General features: G+C 40.0%; 1 protein-coding gene and 1 long non-coding RNA gene across 6 annotated transcripts in view; one reads left to right on the forward strand and one right to left on the reverse strand.

The window, feature by feature from the left end:
- The window catches only part of sh2d3ca (SH2 domain containing 3Ca), a 63,680-nt gene that overhangs the window by 37,614 nt on the left and 3,650 nt on the right, over positions 1 to 22,416 (reverse strand). The window contains exons 1-4 of one of the 5 annotated variants that reach the window (XM_015033998.1): positions 19,402 to 19,577; positions 17,061 to 17,324; positions 16,489 to 16,960; positions 12,516 to 12,555 (exon numbers count right to left, since the gene is read on the reverse strand). In XM_015033998.1, coding sequence (XP_014889484.1) covers positions 12,516 to 12,555; positions 16,489 to 16,960; positions 17,061 to 17,324; positions 19,402 to 19,420 — 795 coding nt within the window. In that variant the 5' untranslated portion in view covers positions 19,421 to 19,577. Of the gene's footprint in view, positions 1 to 3,893; positions 4,444 to 12,515; positions 12,556 to 12,684; positions 13,087 to 16,488; positions 16,961 to 17,060; positions 17,325 to 19,401; positions 19,578 to 22,416 lie in introns of those variants that run through there. The other 4 variants (XM_015033989.1, XM_015033981.1, XM_015034012.1 and 1 more) reach the window with 4 other exon arrangements.
- The window catches only part of LOC106948393 (uncharacterized), an 8,840-nt gene continuing 7,370 nt past the window's right edge, over positions 20,947 to 22,416 (forward strand). Inside the window, exon 1 of the long non-coding RNA XR_001425160.1 lies at positions 20,947 to 21,048. This is a non-coding gene — a long non-coding RNA (uncharacterized LOC106948393). The remainder of the gene's footprint in view (positions 21,049 to 22,416) is intronic.

The raw sequence follows: 22,416 nt of genomic DNA on the forward strand, positions 1-22,416 counted from the left end.
AAACATACAGAAAACAAGCTAATGCTAGCATTACCACTTTAGCAAGCTGAAAAGTCTTTTACGAACCAACAGACAATTAGCTAAGTTTAGCATTATCACTTTAGCAAACTAAACTTTCACAAACAAAAGTCAAACATCAATCAAGTCAGGCTATGGTGTAAGCTTCTAATAAGTCTCCCTGGAAAAAAAATCATATCCAAATGAACAATTTAGCTGAGCCTTGCTAATCCAAAGCATGCAATTGAATGACATAAGAATTCAAAATGACAAAAAAAAAAAAAAAAACAGTCAGAATGTGATATAAAACACCACACTACTCATCAGTGCTGTAAGCCTCCACAAGCAGAAACTTGCATTACATTGCAAGGGACTGGATGGCAGAGGAGCGCCATGTTGCAAGGTTGGAGGTCACAGCAACATTCTAGATAAAGTGGGACTGCAGGAACGCTAAAGGACACAAGGACCAGCTGCCGGCTGGAATGACGACAGCCAAAAGCTGGTCAGGTCAGCAGGGAATCAGGCTCAAACACTGAGAGGCACAGAGATGGGAGGGGCAGGGAGGTAAAGGAAGGTGCTACAGAGGGGGGGAAACAAAAGATTAATTTAAAAAACAATCAAAGCAGAAGAGGCCATCATTCCGTGCGGGCCGATGCATTTTTTTTTTTAAATGCGTTTGTGAATGTGTGTATGTGTCGGTGTCTGGGGGCTTGTTGAGAGGGTCCCACTTTACATGCTTGAAGCACTGCAGACACATTTGTTAAGCCACATATTATTCTGCGTGTGAAAATATGCAGGGGTTTGTGTGTTCACAGTCAGCACACTGCAGTCTAGACCAAGGGATCAAGTGTAATCTCCCCACTGATACAGCTGATGAACTTAGGTCAGAGACCACTGTCACCATGTCAAAAGCATTTTTTTTTTCCAGAAGGCAACAGCAAAACAACGTGCCCTCCTTGTCGAATTCAGAAATGTGTCTTTTTTAAGAATGAAGGTATTCCAAGCGACTCTTGTGACATTTTAATTCATTTTTGGTCACTTTTGTCTTTATTGAAGTTGATCTGACTGGGATGATTGCCATGAGCTGCTACAGCGATTTGCCTTGAAAAATTTGAGGGGGAAAAAAAGAGAAGAAAAAGTTGTACATGGTTCTCTTTCACATCACTAATGGACACTGAAGCAGCAGGACCCAGCGTGGGCAAAAACAGACTGCAGTTGCTAATGATGCAGAGAGATGCTGAGTAATTACTCTCACTGTTACTCACCAGGTCAGTATAAACCTTTCAGTTTTCAAAACTGAGATGCACCTTTAGCATCTCATCTCAAGCAATTTCAATAGGCATTTTTCATATTATAATAGGATATTACCGTGTGGTATTAATGTGGCAAAGCCTAAACTGGTAAAAGGCATATTATATATATACATATATATAACATGAAATGATTACTGCACTGCTTTAAGTTTTTCAAGTTAGCAATACTTGGGTCAATATGCAAAACCTGTCTGTGGTAACATCATACTGCTACAGAAACACTTGAAGATGATTGGAGTCAAGGTAATTGTGGTGTTGGACTAACTCTAGCCTCATATATTCAGTCTTTTTTATGGTTTGGGAGTAACACAGCAACATACTGCCAGCTACTCTAACAGATCTGAGCTTTTTATCTGAACCAAGCCAGCACATAAACTTGTTGTGGAACTTTATGACCCAAACATGGTCCAGAATTCAAAAAGCAGCAGCCATAAATCAGTGTCAAACTTGTGCTCCACAGTCATACATCCAAATGGATGAAGCACCATCCCTCCTTCTTCCTTAGGATGACTTTACTGATGGCTAAATAAAATCCTTAGGAATGATTTCTTGGACATGTGAATTATAAACTTGTTACAATGCGTATTATGTTTATTGACATTGTGACAAGCCACTGCAAAAAAAAAAAGTGAATACACAAAGGGGCAAAACTGTAACAAACCTACAAAATACTGCTACGCATTTAACTGAAGCAAAATAAATGAAGGCATTTAAAATCCCAACAGTCAAGTAAATAAGGCAGTCATATATATATAAGTTGCAGAACTGAAGTAAAATAAACAAAAACACAGTAAAAAGTTTTCATAGGATGAACTCCTGACCAGGTACTGAGTAGTTCTGTGATTGACTGTTGTTTGTTCCCTGGACAAAATCCCCCAGCAACACAGCAGCTACAATAAATCGTCTTTACTCTCCTTGTTTTAGTTCTCACAGAAAGTACTCGTAGCTCAGTGCCCTGTGTTATTGATTGATCTTATATTCACATTACCTTTCAGTAGTCCTGGCCGAGTGTTCATCAAAAATGCTGCCAGTCAAATCTTTTTCCTGCATCAAGCCATTGATGGAGCAATGGCATGCGCGCTCTTCTTTCTTACAGAAAGTATTCCTGGCCAGGTGTCCGTGTGTCTCTTTCTTTGAATCATTCAGGGATTTATTGCTGCCATTAGCTATGCATACACTCCATGATGAAGTTTACCATAGAGGGGCTCCTGGGATCAGTGCTTACGTGTTTAGCTGCGTCTCTTTCTTGAACCGACTTATTGTCTCAATCTAATTGGCTGCGCCTCCTCGGATAGCAAAGTTGAACAGTAATAACTTTAACTGCATTGTGTTATAATTTGGACTGAATTGGACAGTGATTTGATCGCAGTGCGACTATATGGGTTATAGTGGAAGAAATCTAACCGAGATACGATTCATCCACTTTGACTGCCAATAAGAAATAGACTGTCTACTCCTATTTCACCACTTGAATAGAAGCAACAAAGTTAAAGCTTCTCCGTGTAGCAGAGTGTTTGGGTTATTCAGTTCCCTGCATTGTGCCCGACAGGCCTATTTAATTAGAATGAATCGCGTAGTAAATATTAGTCTTTAGACAGCATCACACTATTTGTAAACACAACCAAGTTAGAGTGAATTAAAGCAATTTATTTTCCTATCCAAGAAACGCTCCCACTTAACTCTTAACTATTCAGTGACTTGTAATTAAATCCCGCCTCACACACACACACACACACACACACACACACAGCTCCACCGCAAGCACCCCTACAGAGGAACACCATGGCAGATTTAATTGAAATAAGTTCAATAGGTTGAGTTTCTAAATAAAAGCAGATGTGTCAAAAAAGAAAAACAAAAGTTGAAACAAGAGGCAGAAAACTCAGACAGTGACAAAATGTTCTTAAACAAGGTGGAACATGTCAACATCAGGATTAATGCTTTGCTCTGCAGAGCTCTCTATAATTGTTTTTTTGTTCATAAAAGTAAGAAATAATGAGGAATACAGAGAACATTTCAGATACAAACACAAAAACACAGACAAAACAAGTCGAGGGTGTCATTTTCTGTTAGAATAAGGTCAGATATTTGGTTTCAAGCTTCAAGCCAGATTTAGACCAAAGTAGAAGATGATACCGTACACTCTCTACTGTGCCCTTCGGACATATTCTTTAACTCTCCTACAATAAATACTCATTCCTGTGCTCCTTTCCCTCCCTCACACAAACTCAAAACTCCCCCTAAAAAAAAAAACAGCAAAAAGCCCTCTCCTCCCTCAGCACCCCTCTCCAACTCTGTCCACGCAGAGTTTTCACACAGTCCATCTGACACCCCGAGTGCTGTGCAGAGTGTATGATATCATCAGTCTGCCAACTACAAGGCAGGCTGACATTACCGGCTGCCAGGACAGCAAAGGCAGCCAGGAGTAAGCCCAGGAAGAAAAACCTAAACACACACTCATGCACGCTCATGCACATATGTTCAAAATAAGTCAACTTAAAGGGTGTGTGCAATCAGAGTGCACATATGTCTGATGGTGACATGCGCAAAAAGAGAGAGAGAGAAAAAAAAAAAAGCACTCACCTGCACCTGCATGAAGGATCCCCTGTAGAAGCAGCATGCTGCAGCTGACAGAGCACTCCACAGACTACACCTCTCCGTCATGTTGGGCTCACACCTTCCCACTCCAATCTCTTTAAATTCTTTTTTTTTTTTTTTCTTGGTTTACCTCACCTAGCCCTCTTCTTACTCCTGGAGTCCAAACCAACACCAACCTCAGAGCTCAAAAGCCTCTCCCTCTCCCACTCCTCTCCGCCTGCCTAACAGACCCTCAACATTCTGCCACCACTCGCAAACAAGAGCAGGCTGCAAGCTGCACATCTAAAGAAGCCCCGGCTGCCGGCTCGCAACATCAGCCTTTCACCCACGAGCAGTGCTGAGGATGAGAGCGAGAGATGGTGCAGCTGCTGACATCCCTCCCCGCACACTCCTGCTCCGCACCGGCTTCTGCTTCAGCTCGCTTCTACTTGCCTTCCTCTCTCTCTCTCTCTCTGCACTTGCTTCACGCCGCTGCTAGGGATTACCTCATTGCCTGCCCATGAAAGGGGTGTGGGTGGGGGGAGGGTGGACCAGAGGGAGAGGGATGGTGGGAGGGTGGTGTATGATGAGGGGTGGGGAGGGGGGGAGAATGCTTACAGGCTGAAGCTGAGAGGAGTGCTGTTGAATTGCTGGGCAGAAACCCCCCCCCCCCCTACAATGACCCCCCCCCCACCTCACCCCACCACACCAACCCCTCTTCCCTTCAGCTCCCAGAGCGGCTGAGACAATGCTGACAAGCGGCGAGGGTATAAAAAGGGGAGGGGAGGGAGAGAAAGTGAGAAAAAGATTGGAGGAGAGGGAGAAAATTAAAAGATGTGATGATGAATGAAGGAGATTAGGGAGAGGAACGGAGGACGTGTGCAGCCTGCGTTGTGCTACGTTCATGGTCACACCTTCACATCGCATAGCCAGAGGTGTAGAGATGTATTTTCCTTTTGAAGAAATATACAAATATACAACAGACAGAGCGGAGGGGGACTCGGGGGGGACAACAAAAAACTGCATTTTTTTTAAGTGTACCAAAGAAAAGAAAAGTTTCTCTGGATCTCTGACGTCTCAGAGCGTCTTCAGGTTTGACACTAGAAGTTGAGAATAGAATTAGACAACTGGGGGTTGAGTCAATGATGCAAGTTTCAAGGTAATTTGTTGCAGGGGTTCCTACGAAGGTTTGGCGCAAAAAGTATTTGTGCCTTGTAACTATGACGTTGAAGTCAGAGAGAAAAATCCAACAGAAGTTTGTGATGGCAATTTTTATTCAGTCTTTCACAGTTACACTTCTTTGCACGAAAAAGATTTGGGACGGAAAGTTTGTAAAGGTTGGGCGGATGCTGAGCACTGATAATCTGGCGTAAGCACACTATCCAGGCTAGAATCTCAGGAATTGTATTATTGGAATATCTAACATTGTTAATATAGTATGCTTAAAAATCGCAGACTACAATGAAAAAATAGTATTTGTAAATAGTTGAAGCTTGCCGTTTTCTGTCATATTCAATAAAATATTGTGGACACGTTACCATTTGGCCAGAGGGGGCGCCATAAAGAGTCAATCAACTTTAGCCAGTTTTCAAGAACAATAAAAACACAGCAGGCTAAAACAAATGTTACTTCAAATCAGAATTTTATCTATCTAGTTTTTAAAGCAAACTAAAAATAGATGTTATTTTAAATCCATGTCACTACTGTGAAAAGCGGACAGGAAACGGAGGAAATAAAAAAAACTATGATTACCAACATGTCAGTTTCTCTGTGATTTGTTGGTTTTAGTAAACACTATACTGAAAGAACAACTTGATAGATCCTGAAATTTATTCTAAAGCATTCTGTGGAATATTTTCCTTGAGGAATAAAACTCATATTTTTAAATACATTGGCAATAAGATAAAGTGATCATTTACATTGCAAAAGGTTCAATCTTACACATTTAGGCCAACACTTGATTTTATGAAAGGTAAATTTCATCCACTTAAAAGGACGAAATAGCAAAACAACTGAATTTCCACAACAAGTAAAGTGACACAGACTCTGCTAAACAGCATTAAAGGGACAGTTTAAAGTTTTTTGTACAGGTGAGACGGAGGTAAAGGCGCCACCAGAACATGAAAAGCACCCGTAGCCTTTTTCCTACTTCAAAAATCCAGAACTCTGTCTTTAGGTTCCCGTTTACATTTTACCACACACACCTCTGCAGACAGTTTGGTTGTATCATAAACGCTACCTGTGTGTGCCTGTGCGTAGCTGAATATAATGATGTGTCTCTAAAAGGCCATGCCGGCTGCAGCTAGACAGCTCATTATGAGCTGGAAAGCAGAGGCAGGTGTTTCAAGCATAACAGGGTGTGATTTTTCACTGGCCAATTTCACACAGAAACACACACATCAGCAGGGAGATGTCAGGTGGGGTGGGGCACCCATCTCCGGAGGCCTCCTGAGTGACTTTGTTGAGGACGCTTCACCGTGGAAACGCCAGCCAGGGAGCCCTGACAGCATCCAAAATTCTGACACTGCACTTAATTGGGCCTGCGCCACTGCAGCAATGCAGAAAGAAGGAGAGAGAGATGGAGCTAAGGAGAAAAGAAAGATCCTTTCCCTGTACCAGCACGCGCACTCTGACCCCACTCTAATCTGCTTGTTGAATCTATGCTAGTGGGCCAAAAGGAATAAAAACCAAACGTCACAAATGCAGAGCAACAAAACACAGGATGGATTCATTAACCACATCGTCTCCTCTTAATGTAATCTCAAATCATCCAGGCGTGGATTAGACAGATTACACAGTGGGTGGGACGCAAATAATCTCTCGGAGACCTGCGCTCCTCTTGCTCTTGCTCGATAATACCACGACAAAACCTTTTATGACACAGCCACGAGTATATATTATGGTAGCTGTGGTGCGCTACGCCCACACATACCGGTTGCTTTGTCTGTGCACCACATTTCTAAGAAAGCGTTAAAAAGTTGTGTGTAAAAAGTTAAATAAAAGGCAAATGTTGGTTATCTAAGAAAAAAAATATCGCTTTGTAATATACTGTTGAACTCAATACAAGCGGGCGTGAGAATAATGGGTGGATTGAGGACGGGTTTTAAAAATGGACAGTGAGAATGGGATGGTCAAAAAAAAAGGTAAAATGAGGAGAACAAGAGGGATTAAATGGGAATAAAATGAGGTTAGGAAAACAAGAATGCAGAGGATGAGTGGGACAAAGGGATTGAATGGATAAAAAGTGGTTAAAAATAAAGAGACATATGAAAAAAAGAATATGGAAGCATCATAAAGAAGGGATGAGCTGGATGGATGGGACAAAACAAGTTTATAAAACGGGCACAGGGGTTGAGAATGAAAAATAGGTAGGGATGAGGATGGAAGGAGTGAAGGAGGAGGAGGGTGGGGTGGAGAAGCGCTGCGCGGGTGGGCCAGCTGAGGGTTTGTTTGCTGAGTAATTAGAGACGTAACCGAGGTGTGGTTTGAACCTAAGTGAGCACATCAACTACAGCAACAACTGAAGATCTGCTGTGGAAAGTGTGAGAAAATCTCAGACCATTAAAGTTTGCATTGTAACTTTGTTAAGTGCACCTTATTGAATCAACCTTTGCAGATGAAAATACACACATATTGTAGATAATATAAAGGATTGCCAATTGGAGTCGTTATTGCGCAAACCTCCCTAACAGAGGTAAGAAGAGAGGAAAAAAGTGATCAAACTGCACTGTCTCCCAGCTGTGAACAGAGCCACCACATTCTGGGATTCAGAGGTGTGTGAATACTTTATATTCTGCCAATAACTCCGGCTTCCTCTGACTTCTTCAGATTTGCACCAGTGAAAGGTTCCAGCACAACTTGTCATTGTTTCAAAGTGAAATGGGTTCTCAAGCCTTACACTTGTTTACGTGTGTCATTTCGCATCCTCAGATGAATCACAATGACAGACATCAAGTCGCTGTGGCGGGTGAGACGCGGCATTAAGCAAAGCAAGACTGAGTCAACTTTTCTTTTGAAAAAATGAAAAAAATAAAAAAAAATAATCCAAGAGTGAGATAAGATTTCTGGTGGATATGCCAGTTTTCACACACAGCTGAGAGGATGTAAATTTTGAGTTCTGCTGATGTGCTAAATTTATTAAAACCCTCACGTACCTTACTATAATTGACCAAAAATTAATTTTTCTAAGAGTTTATCCCGTCATACATTCATTGAGGTTGTTCTGTCTCTTTTGCACCACGGACTTTCTCTCTTTTTCCATCAAATCCAGTGTTTCTCCAGTCGGTCTTATCACAGCCTTCCTGCTCTCATCTCTCACCTTCTTATCCCTCTGATCAATAGCCTAACCTCCTCCTTCCAGCCTCTTCTCCTCTCTGATCCCTGTCCCCACTCTTCTTCTCCGCCCTCCTGCTCCCCTTCCTGGCCATCCCTCCACCTTCCTCTCACTCCAGTCCTCTATCTCCTCATCTCTCCCCCTGCTTGGAGGCGGGCTTCAGTTAAATATTAATTAGTAAGCCTCATCCCGCAGGCTGATAGGGAGGACAATGGAGAATCCCTGCTTGTGCCTGTGAGCGTCTTACTAATGAAAGAGTGTGTCTGGATGTGTGGGAGATAGGCACGTGATAGAAAAGGTGTGAGTGGGAAGAGTGGAAAAATGTGTGTGAGAAAAAAAAGAGAGAGAGAGATAGATAAACCGCGGGATAGAGATTATATGTGCAAACACATCTGTAACTGTGTCAATGTGTGTGTTCATGCCCTAAAAACAAAGGCCATGCAGGCTGTGTGTGTGTGTGGGGGGGGGGGTTAAAAGGGTGCAGTTAATGATCTGTGTGTATGTGCCTCTCTGTGATTGGTGTATCTGATCACCATCAGGGTGGACCTTAACCACCTTCTGGTTAATCTGCATTAAACCTTAGATATGTGTGTCAAAGCCTGTTCGTAACACCAGACTGCTGCAATATAGAGGAAAGTCAAACACAGATATATTGTAAAAAAAAAAAAAAAAAAGATTTAGGCATGAAATTGTGCAATTTAAATTCAGCTGTCTTGCTATAATCACATTAAAATGTCTAAACCTTTAACCGATATGTTGCTGTGGCAACAAGGCACATTTTTTTAGTGTGAATAAAGTGGCATATTGTATAAGAGTGATGAATGTGGCATCATTCCTGGCTTTGTGTGCTGATTTGTGGCATGCTGACCTTGAAGAGGTGGACAAAATACTCAAAATGAGGGGAGTATGAATATGAATCCTAGCTGAGCCTCTTAAAAGGTGGGACTTTGACGGTGTGGTAATTTTAGAAGTTCTTTGTACATGCCTGACTGTGGGTTAGGTAGTTAGTTATAAAACCTTATAAAGTTAGGTAATAAGGCAAGTTTATTGGTGTAGCACAATACATGCACCAAGTAATCCAAAGATATTAAAAGGAAATTAAAGGAAAGACATTGTAATCACAGAATGCATTGCTTGAAATGGGATCTCATTATACCATTGCATAAAAATAAACTTTAACAAAGGAAAGAAATCACTCCAAAACTTGTTGGACATTACAGCCCGTTCTCGCAACAACCGTATCACCAAGTTGTGACAGTCAAAAAGAATTTTTAAAATTGCTGACCGTGTTTCCCGTCTTTTAATCTTGCTGTTCATGTCATCGAAGTTATATAGTCAGGTGCCTACGTGGGTCTGGATTTGACATGGAGATAATTGAGGTCAATGAGTCTGTATCTGCTGAGCTTTGCTGGGGAAGAACTGCAAAATTAAAAGAGTTCATCAAATCGCCAGCAGTCATCTGACACTTAAATGGAGGAGCGTTCTCCATAGATTGAGGTTAGAGCTTAAAAAAGCTGCTCACGTGTTACAGGAGAAACACACACACACGATATTTCATGATTTATAGAGGGCTTTTATATTTTTATCACTTTTGCTGACATAAATCTAATAAATAATGAAAATTCACACAGCATAGTGATGATGCCCACCAAAAATAACTGTAACTGATATCAAAGATAACCAGGCCTTTTTTAAAAATGTTCATTTCTTTAAAAAATAAAAAAGGTGCCACACTTATTCAGTCTACAGTAGCAGAAGCTCACATAATACATGCAATCCCCCCAAAGGGCGCTGCTTTGATTTAATTGAGCACCTCTCAGACGCTTGCAGATCTTTGAAATTTAAAACCATTCGCATAATCAAACATTCAGCAACACACTGATCCACAGCTGAACCCCCTCTCACACACACACACACGCACACACACGATGCGCACACAATATTTTATCCCGAGCAGCGACGAGAGTCCCAGACATATGTTAATAAACCTCATATAAACCAACCCGTTCCACCTCCACCCCCCCCTTGGCCCCATCCCGTTGTTGTTAAACCGAACCGCTGAACAAAGCAGGAGACAAAGCAAAGGCTGGGTCGCAGGCAAAAATAGATGCGCGTCATTGTAAAAGAGTTCACATGAACGTCACATGAAGTAATAAAAGACGCTGAGATTGAGCTAATTAGTACCACAGTGTAGTCACAAGTGTTTACTATCCACAAAGCATTTAAAGTCGCTTTTTACTTTGCTTAAATCAGTGACAAAAGCAGCAGAGCCAGTTTCTTCAGCTCATAAAAACCCGGCAAAAATGTTAAAAGATAAAACCGAGACGTTGGCAGTGAATACTTTATTTATTTATTTATTTAACCCCAGTATTTAATCTTTTTTTTTTTTTTTTTATCCGATGCATAATATTTGTTCAGTGTTGTCCAATTTTTATTGTTAGTGTTTGTGTGTATAAGCATGGGTGCGACTGAGCACATGTGGAAAACTGAGCCGCTGGGCTGGTCTCTCCCATTATAACAGGGTGCGCTGAGGCCGACTCCTGATTTAAACATCAGCTGTCATAAATGTTTCAGAGAGGTGGAAGGAGAAGGGGACACTGCTGGCAGCTTTTAGGGAGAGGGCTGGGAGGGAGGCGGGCGGGTGGGTGGTGGGTGAGGCTGCTGTGGTGACAAATCATGCAGGACTGGTGTTTATAATGAACATAAAAAATTAGGTCTGCTAGAGTTGAAAGAAGTGCAAAGCTTCTTTATTTTTATTTTGTATGCATGCAGTTTATAAAGTTTAAGAGAGCACATATGGTAGAATAATTTGACTGCAGTATTATAGATGTCAGGGTTTATGTGAGAGACACGCACCACCAAACACATCCACTCACATCACTGGTGAAAATGTGTCAACATAAGTTCATATATATTAGTGCATACAAGAATAGTCTGGAAAAACAAAATGAAAAAAATCCAACTTATAATTTGATTCAGTGTAAAAATAAAAAAACAAATTAAAATGTGATTATGTAATTTTTCAGTTTGAGCTTTCCAAAATGAATCATGTATGTATCCACGTTAATATTTAGTATTTGCCTTGCTGTGACACAGAGGTCCATTACTCTTCTCCAAACTTCAAAACGGGAAGGCCAAGACAGCATGCTCAGTTTTGTATTAACTGAGGGAAGAGGGAAGGTAAGTTGGGAAGATGTTTATCTACAGCCTTGGCTGTGGATCTTTATATGTCACAAAGAGCAGAGCTGCTCTCTAAAATGTCCATATCTGCAGTCAGAGCAACAGTTCAAAACTTTACAACAACTGGAACTGTGACAAAGAAGGCTGGATAAGTGCAGCTAGCAGGAGTGTCAGAGAGTTGCCACAAAAGACATGAAATAAAACGGTAAGGTCCTTGTAAAAGAGCAGCAGTATAGCTTAAAACAATATTTGAGGAGTATTTGAGTGTATATGCGACATATTTGGAAAATGTTGGCACAACTGTTGAGTCCAAATGTGCAAAGATTTTCTTTTAATTCCTATTTGGTCTTTAACTACAACTGATGTTTGCCTCAAACAATAAGAATAACCGAAGAAGAGAAGAGTTGGGAAGATGTTTATCTACAGTCAATTTGTTGAGTCTGAGACATTTGTTTTACAAAGAGGGAATACAGGTCAGGGTCACAGGAGAAGGCTTTTATCACCTCACCGGTGATGTGTAATCAATACAAAAACTGCTCCTCAAGCACCCACTTTCCCTCCGTCTTTTCTTCTCCCATCCTTTCTAATTTAGCTTCATCCTTCATCTCTCAGGGTCCACTTTTGATCTTATTCCTGAAGAGTTTGTTTGTGTACGTGGTGCATTAAACCTAACTATGTCCAAGGTCAAAAACAGACTCATAAATATGGACCTCTCAGCTCGAGAGGATGTCGCCACCTGCTGGAGGAAGCGTGCACTGCTTATACATGTAGAGTGCTGACATTGCCATTAAAAATTCAATTAGCTAAATGGCCGGTTAAATTAGACTAAATACAGAGTGAGTCTGCTGAAATGAGCAGAACAGAGGACAGATTGAAGGCTGATACCAACATCTCAGCACTTGCATAAAATTTTTAATTTAATAATGTTGAGCAGGGGAAGTGTTTCCAGCTGAACAGCGCAAAAAAAAAAAGTTAATGCAACAAAACACTGATGGAAACACCATAGAAAAACAGATGAAGGCTAAAATGTGTTTTATGCGACAATTCTAAGCACAACATCCAAAGAAATATTTAACCTGGGAGGAATAAAAATGGAAAGACATCTAAAGACTGACCTGAACTTGTTCTGCGTGGGTTTCTGCCGGCTTCATGTGGCTGGAAAAGGAGAATGAAAAGAAGTGAATATGTGCAAGAAAAAGACAGATGAAAGAAGGAAGATGTTCGGCAATATAACAAAGGAAAAAAGGCTACCTAAATTGTGTATACCTGTGCTTTGATACTCACCCTCTTTCTTTTGTGTTTGATGTGCTTGTCTAACAGGTGCACGTTACCACAGACATACAAGCTTCTTTAAAAAAAAAAAAAAGAAGAAGAAAAAAGAGCCTGTATTCCCATGGACGTCTACTGCAAGCTTTCAAGTGCTTAAAATGTGGATGCTGCTCAGCCTCATGGAAAGAAACATAACAAACCCTGCTGCGCTTCAAGGGTTTCTGAGTGTGGACTCTCAAATCTGGCGGCAAGCATATAACACGAGCTTGTGATGGATCCCGATCATGTGTCAAAAAGCGTTGGAAGTCCGTCCGCGGTTACTGCAGCGCAGCTTTGCAATGAGGAGCCAGAGCAAGCGCAGGGGGCAATTATCCTCTCAAGCAAGTTTTAAGATCAATTGGTGCAAGTCCCAGTTGTGAGATACGTCTCAGAAGGCCGGGAGTTAAGCAGTGTTACACACAACCAGAGGGAGAGGCCAGATCAAAAGGTCCATTTATGGCAGTAGGAGAGGGGATGGTGATAGTTTCCACACTGCCTTACAAAGCTCCCACTGTTATATTCAGAAATTAGCATTTTTTTCCCCTATGTTTTTGTGCCGATAACACAGCATCTCTCTGTAAGGATTGAGCTAAAATAATAATGTCTTGTTAGATAGTGGCAGAAATTTGTGTTAATTCATGGCAGTTAGAAGACTTATTGTCAGTGAGTACAGATATGCAGACACATAACTGTGTCCATTTCACACAAAGCGGTTTAAAGAGAATTTCCGACTTGTTGATTGACATATCGCGAGAAAGAAATTAGAAAAGTCATTGCTAAAGTTGTCAATGCACACTGTGCATGCGGCATTTCCAAAAGTTAAAGATTAAATCTAAAAAAATTACATCAAGAGGAAACATTTTGGTCATTTTAATAATTCAAATTCTGGTACGTTGACTAAAAATGGACGTGTGAAAATATCCATGTGTGGAAGCCAAATGTTTTTGATATCAAGGCAATAAACTGAACACATAAATGGCGCGATTTACTGAAATGAACTGCAAACTAGAGATTAGCAGCAACTTTTTTCACACACCGGGGCTCTAAAGACCCAGTCTTTGAAGCTGCACAGAAAATGAAGTATGGTTCTTATGCACTCCATTTTGTTTTATACAATTTTCATATGCATGGATTTCCCTTATACTTGCCTGAGCTGAGAATTTGGGACCACTTAAAAAAAAAACGTCAGAAGAACAGAATACATTTTTGAGCTCTATAAAAACACGTTTTTTTAACAATTAAATTGTAGTACACATACACAACAAATAAAAGTTAAGTGTTTCATTAAAGAAACCGAATGAATGAATTCAAAACCAGGTAGAGGGACGGACAGCTGAACCATCGGTCAATTTTATCTCATACCACACACGTCAAACAAATATCAGCTTAAAATAGTGAAGCGCAAAAAACTTTTAAAGGCTAAAGAATAAACCCTCACATTTGTCAGATGAGCTGATTATCACAGAAACACACTGGCGCCATGCCATTTCTATTTTCTTCTTTTTCCAACGACCAAAGGAAGCAAGAGATACTGTCAGGCAGCTGAGAAGGAAAAAGATGCAAAGAGCTGCACAGAGCAGAGGCAGTCGGAGAGATGGACGGACAGAGTGGTGATTTGGGGTTGAGCTGACATACTGTAGGAGGGAGAGCTGTTGAATGAGCCTGATGTACAGAGCTTTATTTCCCACGGTAACTGAGCTGAACTAATGGCCAGCCAGACACTCTCTGCTCACACATGGGAGTCTTTACATGGCAGCAGATATACAGCCTGTGCTTTTAAACAAGCACACGCAAACACGGCACTAATGAAACCTAATATGTGCACTCTGCGTTTCCTACGGGTTCTGTCTTTCACGTGTCCAGGGATGACGGTGCGGGGAATGCAAGCTGTCTGGGTGAAGGCGGCCTGCGCACATATAGAGGTTTAATTCTTCCCTTAAACTCCCAAAGAGCAAAAAGTTATTAATAAATCAGCTGCCCCAGTGAGAAACACACACAATAAGCCCAAAGAACGCTAATTTCCCAGGATCTTTTGTGTGTAAGAGCAAATCAATGCTAAATGAGAAATCATCCAACCAGCAGCCGACCGGCAGCTTTCCAGACGCATTTGATCAATAAAAGCAATCAATATTAGTTGCTGCCTTAAAAACCAGAGGAATGAATCCAAGTATCTTCTCACTTTACACGCATCATTTAAAAGAAGACTGTGTTTGCAGCGTAACATGTACCGCTTTGTGTATGTGCACAGCAGTCAAACTAAGATGATAGCTCTGCCTACCACAGGGTTGAAGAACTCTGCTTTCTGTACCAGTGTTGGTAAAATCTGACTCATGCTCACCAAAACACTTCATTTTGGGCTTTTCAGGATTCCTTTTCAACTGATCTCTCTTTATTGTAGAGGGATTTAAAAAAAAAAAAAAAAAAAAACAAACAAACAAACATGCAACTGAAATTTGAAAAGAAGACTTGGTGCACAAGTATAAATTTATTATAGATTTTATGATCCAAGATGGTTGGAACTTGGGATTAATTGGTGTTCTAAGCAGGCAACGAACAGAAATCTAAACTAGTGTATCACTGAAATGAGCTCTGTCATTCCGATGCAGCTATTTGAAAGACATTTAGCCAAATACTACTGGGAGTGTATGTATATATGGGAGCAAGTATTTATATTTTAATTCTGTGTGCATCATTCCCTCATTATATCATAAATTAGGGGAAAGTTTATCAAGCCCAATGTTTATCTTGTCCAAAATAGAAACATTTAAAATAATTTCAAACTACCATTTATTTTCGAAAAGCATTTAGTCCGAAATGGGATAAAATTAAATAAAATAGAATAAAATTTAAAAATGTAGGATCTTAAATGCAAAATACTATTTGTTCTTTCACTGTGGAGGCACATTTGTAAAGCAGGAGCCCCATACTCAGAGCTAAATACCAAAAATTGTAATGAGAAAGCATATGCATTTCATAAACAGTGTAAAAGAAAAATAAAGAGAACCTAAACAAATAAAAACAACATACAAATGCAAAATATTAGCTCTATATGCTGAAAGTGTTGCCCTTGTACCACTGTGACTCTCTTAAAAAAAATGTTTGTACGCTTATCCAAGAGTCGGGGTCACAAGCATCTTACTTTAGTTTATAAGCTGAAAAGTTTTACACAGCTGTCTCGGGTTCAATTCACCGCCCGCAGACTTTCTTCACCCGCTTATCTCTCTTTCTGTTTCCTATCTGATTACTGTCAATACAGAACTGTTTGTCACAAAATATATTTTGTTACAAACTATTATTTAATGTTTAAATAAACTTTAATACAGCAACATCTACTCATCAAGAGTCTGATTAATAAAACTTATCCAGTCATTCAACTTTACTTCTAAAATCTTCTTTTTTTTTTTTTTTTAAAAAAAGTGCAACATCCTTTCACATATTTTGTGTTTCACACCCTTAATTTGTAAAGCAACTAAAGCTAAATATTATAAGTGAAAGCAAAAAAAAAACACACACATTTGTAGTAAGTAGTAAGATCATAGCTTGTGCAATACTTGTGAAAAAACGAGTTCTCTACCAGAGGCAGCAACCACTAACAATTTCATCTAACTTCAGCTCAAAGCAAACAAGAGCAAAAATAATTTGCTAAGTGTCAATTAAACAAACATTGTTCTCAGCAAACTAAAAAGATGAATAAAGGGAAACATGATTCAATAATAATCATAATTGCACACAAATGTTTGTTTTTTCTCAATCAACAAAAACTAGAAGACAGAAACTCACCAGTAAATGTCGTCTCCTTCATCCATCTTTGCTTCCTGTTCATCCTCCTTTAGCTCTAATCCATCACTTTCAATAGTTTCTTCTCTTTCTTGACTGACAGGAATCTCTTCAGGGTTGGACACTTTCTTCTCCTCCAACTGATGTACTACATCTGAACCACCAGATGGTAGCACTTCCTCACTGGCAGTATTGTTTCCAGACTGGATGCTTTGGTTGATTGTGGGATCTTCTACGGGTTCAGACTGCGTCTTGGAATCAGCTGAAGTAACATCCGGGTCATGTTCTGCACCCTCAGCTGAAGGGACTTCTTTCAACCCTGTGTCAGCAGTGACTTCCGCTTTAACCTCAGATGTCTTGGACAAGGAACCTATAAGTGTCTGTGAAACCTCTTTCTTGTCTCCTGCTGGTCTCTGGCTTTGACTTCTGCTGACGCTGCTCTTGTCTTTAGTCTTTTTACTGCTGCTGGAGATTGCTGTAGCAAGATGGGTTATTAGAAACTCTCTGTTTCAGAAAGCATCAGTAAAAAAAAAATAATAATTTGCAATAATTTGTTGAACATCACCCCTGCTCACCTTTGCTGCTTTTATCCCTCTTTCTCATCAGCAGCCGAGGAAGCGTGCCCACATGTGTGTAGTCCTCACTGGAGCGGACGTAGCTGGCAGTGCGAGGACGCATTGCCCCCAGATCGTCCAGCGTTGTCTCGACAACCGGACTCAACTTACCCGAGGCAGCACATTCACCATCATCTCCAGCCTTTGACTTCGAGGCCTTTGAGTCCGATTTGTCAGTGGAGCGACGAAAAGAGATGTTGGTCAGGCTGCCAAACCATTTGAAACCTTAAATGGGAACAGTTTGAGAGCATGGGTTGGTGAGATGACAACTCTGTAACATTTTGAATATTACAGAAATTATATCAATTCAAAATCATACTTTGGAGATTCCCTTTCTTTGTTTTTGTTTTTTTTACTATTTTTTTTACATAATTAATTTCATTTATAGGAAACTACTCAGTATATGGATAATTTAATATTGCATAAAATATCCTAAAATAACTGAAAAGCAGAAGCGACAGTGAGAGAGAAGTGGAACAGACCCACCCAAGATTACCCACAATGTGGCCATCAAACTTTGCATCTCAATAAACAGCGTAAACGCTTCTGAAAATAATAACCCTGCAAGGGACAAAGCAGCTTACTGTAACTTATAAACTTATTCAAATGATTCATTTTAAAATGCCAAATTTGCAACACATGGGCCAAGTTCTCTGCATTTAACAATTTACTGTATGCAGATATTGTGAATTCAAATATTATGTTTGTTGTACACTTACTCAAAGGAAACAGCACACCTACAAAGGGGCAGGTTTCACACCCTATATACTGTAATATCTTTTCCTTTGGTGGATAAGATATAAATCTAGGGACAAAACTCATGAAACAAGTTTCCTATTGTTTATCTGCATGTCCAGTACAGATGCAATTTTGTTGTTTTTTTTCTTCTTATTTGACGATTTCCAATTATTTCTAAATTACAAAACTGTTTCACTAGTATTACCACTTTTAACACATAGCTCCCACAAGGCCAGACTGGAAGAAGTTACTCTTGAAATAAACCATGTTGGTCCGCAACAACGTTACTTGGGATTACCGATGCTAGTATTTTAATACTTGTTCTGCTCTTTGAGAGTTTAGAATCTAGCAGTAGCACATTTTATAAAAATAGTCAACAAGTCATTTGTGTTTACTGAGAGTCATACAGTGAGAAGGATGACAATATGATTGGTATTGACCACATGTGGTTGCATTTTAAGTCCATAAAGTTGATCAGAGTCTCCAAAGACTCTTTTTTTATTGTGCACATTGTAAATGTAAGCACAAGAAATGGCAAAATAAGCATTAATTTAAAAAAAATGAAAGCCTGACTATTAATGAGAATGTCCATCTATTCATTGGCTGTACTCGCTTATCATTGCAGGCCTCTCCCAGCCCTGCTTCTCCAGCAGTCATCAGCTGAGAGGAAGTGGAATGGTTGCCAATCCATTACATGGCAATATAGAGAAACACAGGACAAACAACACACACACTCACTTATACCTAAGAATAACTTTAGAAAAAACAGTTAGCCCAACAGTAATGCTTTTGGACTGTGGAAGGAAGAAAGAGTAACCAGAGGAAACCCACACAGAAAGAATACCCAAAATCCATGCTGGAAGACCACAAGCCAGAATTCAAACCCTGGACTTTCTCGCTGCAAGGCAACAGTGCTACCTACCACTGTGCAGCCCAAATATCAATATAATGTATACATCAATTAACTTTAGCTAAAAAATTCTGACAAACATGTCAAAAATCCAGTCAGAAGCTGTCTGATGGATACATGGTGGAGGTCACTTTGCTACAGGATGTTCAAGTAATTCATAGTGTGAAATCCTACTTTTATTTGAAGCTGTAAGTGTATTTAAAAAACAAAAACACATGCTTTAAATTCAAATGTGTGCAGCCCAAATCCTTTCTTAAGTTAGTGAAGTTGTTTATCATTGACTGTTTGGTTCAAATTAATAATTCAAAACCAATATAGTCTCTCCATAACTGACTCCTTAACCTTGTTTTTCTTCACTAATGCTTGAAGAATGAAGGAAACTTTGTATTTGCATTATTGTGTGAATACTTGACTCCTTCAGGGTCACAGCAGGATTTACGAAGGGATTTTTCAAGTATAGGTCTTTTGCCACCACAAGTTTTTTCCACACCAATGTGAGTTTGAAGCGCTACATAGTTGATGTGCTTTTATAAAATAAAACACTTTTGGTACTTCTCACAACTAAGACATTGCAAAACTGGATGATGGAGCAACATATGTAAAAAGGACCACAAATATTAACAACAGGTTCACACACGCACAGATGATACTCACCGAGTTTCCGTAAGCTCATGGTGGCGCCCGGGCTGTAGTTGAGTGACAGATGGATCAGCTGCAGCAAAGCAGAGGAGAAGATGAACGGCAGCTTTTTCTCTAACGAGAAGAAGAGCTGAGGTATTTATCAGATAAGGGTGAGCCGCTGCTCACACTCTGCTTGCAGGAGAACAAAACTGAGAGATGTGCAACAGGGGCAGGGCAGACCATAACTTCCTGTGAAAAGGCAGCAAACACCAAAGTGAAGAGGAAATGAAAAGCCCCAAAATGACAAGAGACGGGGCTGAAAGACACTGATAAAAAAATGACACTTAGAAAGGTTTCCTCGTGGCTGTGAGTAAAAAAGTGCAGTGAAATTGAAACTAATAGTTTTCCATTTTCCATAGCTTCTTTAATTTTTCATATAAAGCTAATTGTACTTATTTGTACTTAACTGTGCTTATTTGTTGAGATTCACCCCTGCTCAAAATATATCAACAGTATAAGTCATACTCTTCCAGTCTGAAAGTAGAAATAAGGGAACTGCATGTTTGTTTCCTGGCTGCAATTTTAGTCTCTAATTAGCTCCTTTTTTAAACATGTCAAAATATTGGAATTCTCCTTTTATCTTTTTTTTTATTATTATTCAGGCGTAAGGGTAGAATCGAATAGTGCAGACAGAGATTTGAGTCTTATGTAGGTTCCCATTAGCCTGGCCATTGCCATCCTATGCAATTTCACTCGATTCAAATCTCATTCCACAGCCCAGTCTGAACCATTCACTGGGATTTCTCCGGTTTAATTTCTGCCAGCCAATCAGCAAACAGAAGGAGAAGTTGTCTAGTTTTAGCAATGGCAGCAGAGGAAGTGAACGAAGCCGTTCAGTCTGTGTCGGCCATGCTTCCAAATATTGAATCAACATAACAGTCGTCTCCTTCGGCTCAGCACTTCTCTCTTCGCCGTGGAGGACGCTTGTTTGCAGCGAAGGCAATTTCCGATAAAATTCATAGTGTCGAACTGGCGCAATACATATGTCACGGACAAACGTTAGCGACTGGATATCATTTCAAACTTCAACAGAGTCAACGCCTGCAGGAAGCAATCATTTCTCTCAGTAGCTGAGAGCCCAAACCCACTGTAAGAAGCAAATGGTGCAAAACAAGGAGCTGGATTTTATCTGGCTAGGTTTTCCAGCAACCTGTTAATTTCCTATTTCTTATTCCAGGTATCATCTCCAGAGTGTGGGGTGACTGGGCCGCTGGGTGGATGGAAAGGCAGAGCAGCTGCTTCATATAGAAAGGTGAGTTCTCACAGGAAGGATCTTTGTTGGAGAGATGTACTCTTGTAGATGGATAAGAGACTTCCACAGCTGCACAGGGGAGAACTTGAGAGAATCTAAATACAGAGATATACAAGAGGTTAACAACAGGTAAAGTGGCTCAAAGGCTCTTAACGCCAAGTTTAGTTTCTCAAGAGGTTTCACTGGGCGGCTTAATAACAGACAACCAAGTACTGAAGTCAAGGAGTACTGCTTCCACAACGCCCAGTCAGGTAAATCTGTGATCACCAGAGCTGCTGCATTGGAGGAGGAAAAAAAAAAAAAAAAACGGGCAAAATCCAAAGTCATTGATGATGACAATATATTTGTCATCATTGCATACCGCAGGGGTAAGTGAAGATGGGCCAGGTAGATTGCCAAGTTATTTACTGGTGTAGATGTTGCTGTTTATGAATTTGAAAAGAACTGAGTTTTAGTTTCTGTTGCTATCCAAAAGCAGCGTTGTTATAGCTAGCTGCAAAGAAAGTCAAGCTTGACATTCTATGCCAAACAGAAAGTGGCTATGAACTAGGGCTGTAGTGATACAGTAATCTTACGATACGATACGGTACACGATATTCTGTCCACGATACGATATATATTGCGATATTCATCAGACGATACAATTCGATACACTTTTGCGATTTTCTGAAAGATTTTAGAGGGACAGAGTGATTTTGGTGATATTTTGTGACTGTTATAGAGTTGGATTGAATTAATTTAACGGAAAACTGATTAAAAGCACCAACTACACAATGTCTGGCTTTGGTTGGACATGGACACAGACTTAAAATCGACAGCTGGACAAAAAGAATCAAAGTGGAGAGAAAACATGTTTCTTTTAATTGAAACAGTACAAACTAGCTTACATGGATTTATAAAGTAAATAAAGTGCACCAAGCACCCTGCTCTGAATAGTCTCATACCTTTTTAACCTTGACACTTAACATCTGAAGGAATCACTCTAAGCCTGATGACCTAATCACTCTCCCGGCGAAGCAAGCAGTGAGTGAGCAAGATGACAGTTGGATGTTACGATACTTACTGATGAATATCGATTTTTTTCTAGGAAAGAAAATATCGATATATATCGCGATATCGATATTATTCTACAGCCCTACTATGAACCTATCTTGCCACATATCTGTTACGTAATGCGTCTGGCTGAAGTACTGTTAACACCCATTTATTCAGTTAGCACTAAAAAGAAGAACCATGAGAGGTGATAAAGCCTCTGCTGCAGATCAGCATCATTTCTTGCATTTCTTCTTCAGAAAATTTGGCAAAACTAATGCCTAATTTTTTTGTAAACCATAAAGAGTTATTTTAGATTATTTTTCCAGCGAGATTCTTTAAAATTATCATTTATTTTTTTTCAGGAAAATATCTACACTTCCATGTGAAATGACATTGATTGAGCCTGTCAGTTGTTTTCATTTTCCAGATTAGCTCACACTGTGTAGTCTGCTATTGCACCAAAAACGGGCTAAACTGATTGTAACCACACAGAACCTCACTCCAAAAAAATCTAAACTCTTTAATGTATAACAATTACCACAACACCTGGAAGGCTCATATTTATTTTACAGATTTTCTATGCGTCGCGTTCAGGTTCAGCATAGGAGTGGTGCTATTCACAGGGAAGCTACAGCAGAAGTTAAACACTCAATAGCTCCTCATAGGCACAGACTGACAAAGCATCCTGCCTCAATGCATAC

This window comes from Poecilia latipinna, unplaced genomic scaffold, assembly GCF_001443285.1.
Source record: "Poecilia latipinna isolate Pla-1442-1.1 unplaced genomic scaffold, P_latipinna-1.0 Scaffold16, whole genome shotgun sequence".
NCBI lineage: Eukaryota > Metazoa > Chordata > Actinopteri > Cyprinodontiformes > Poeciliidae > Poecilia > Poecilia latipinna.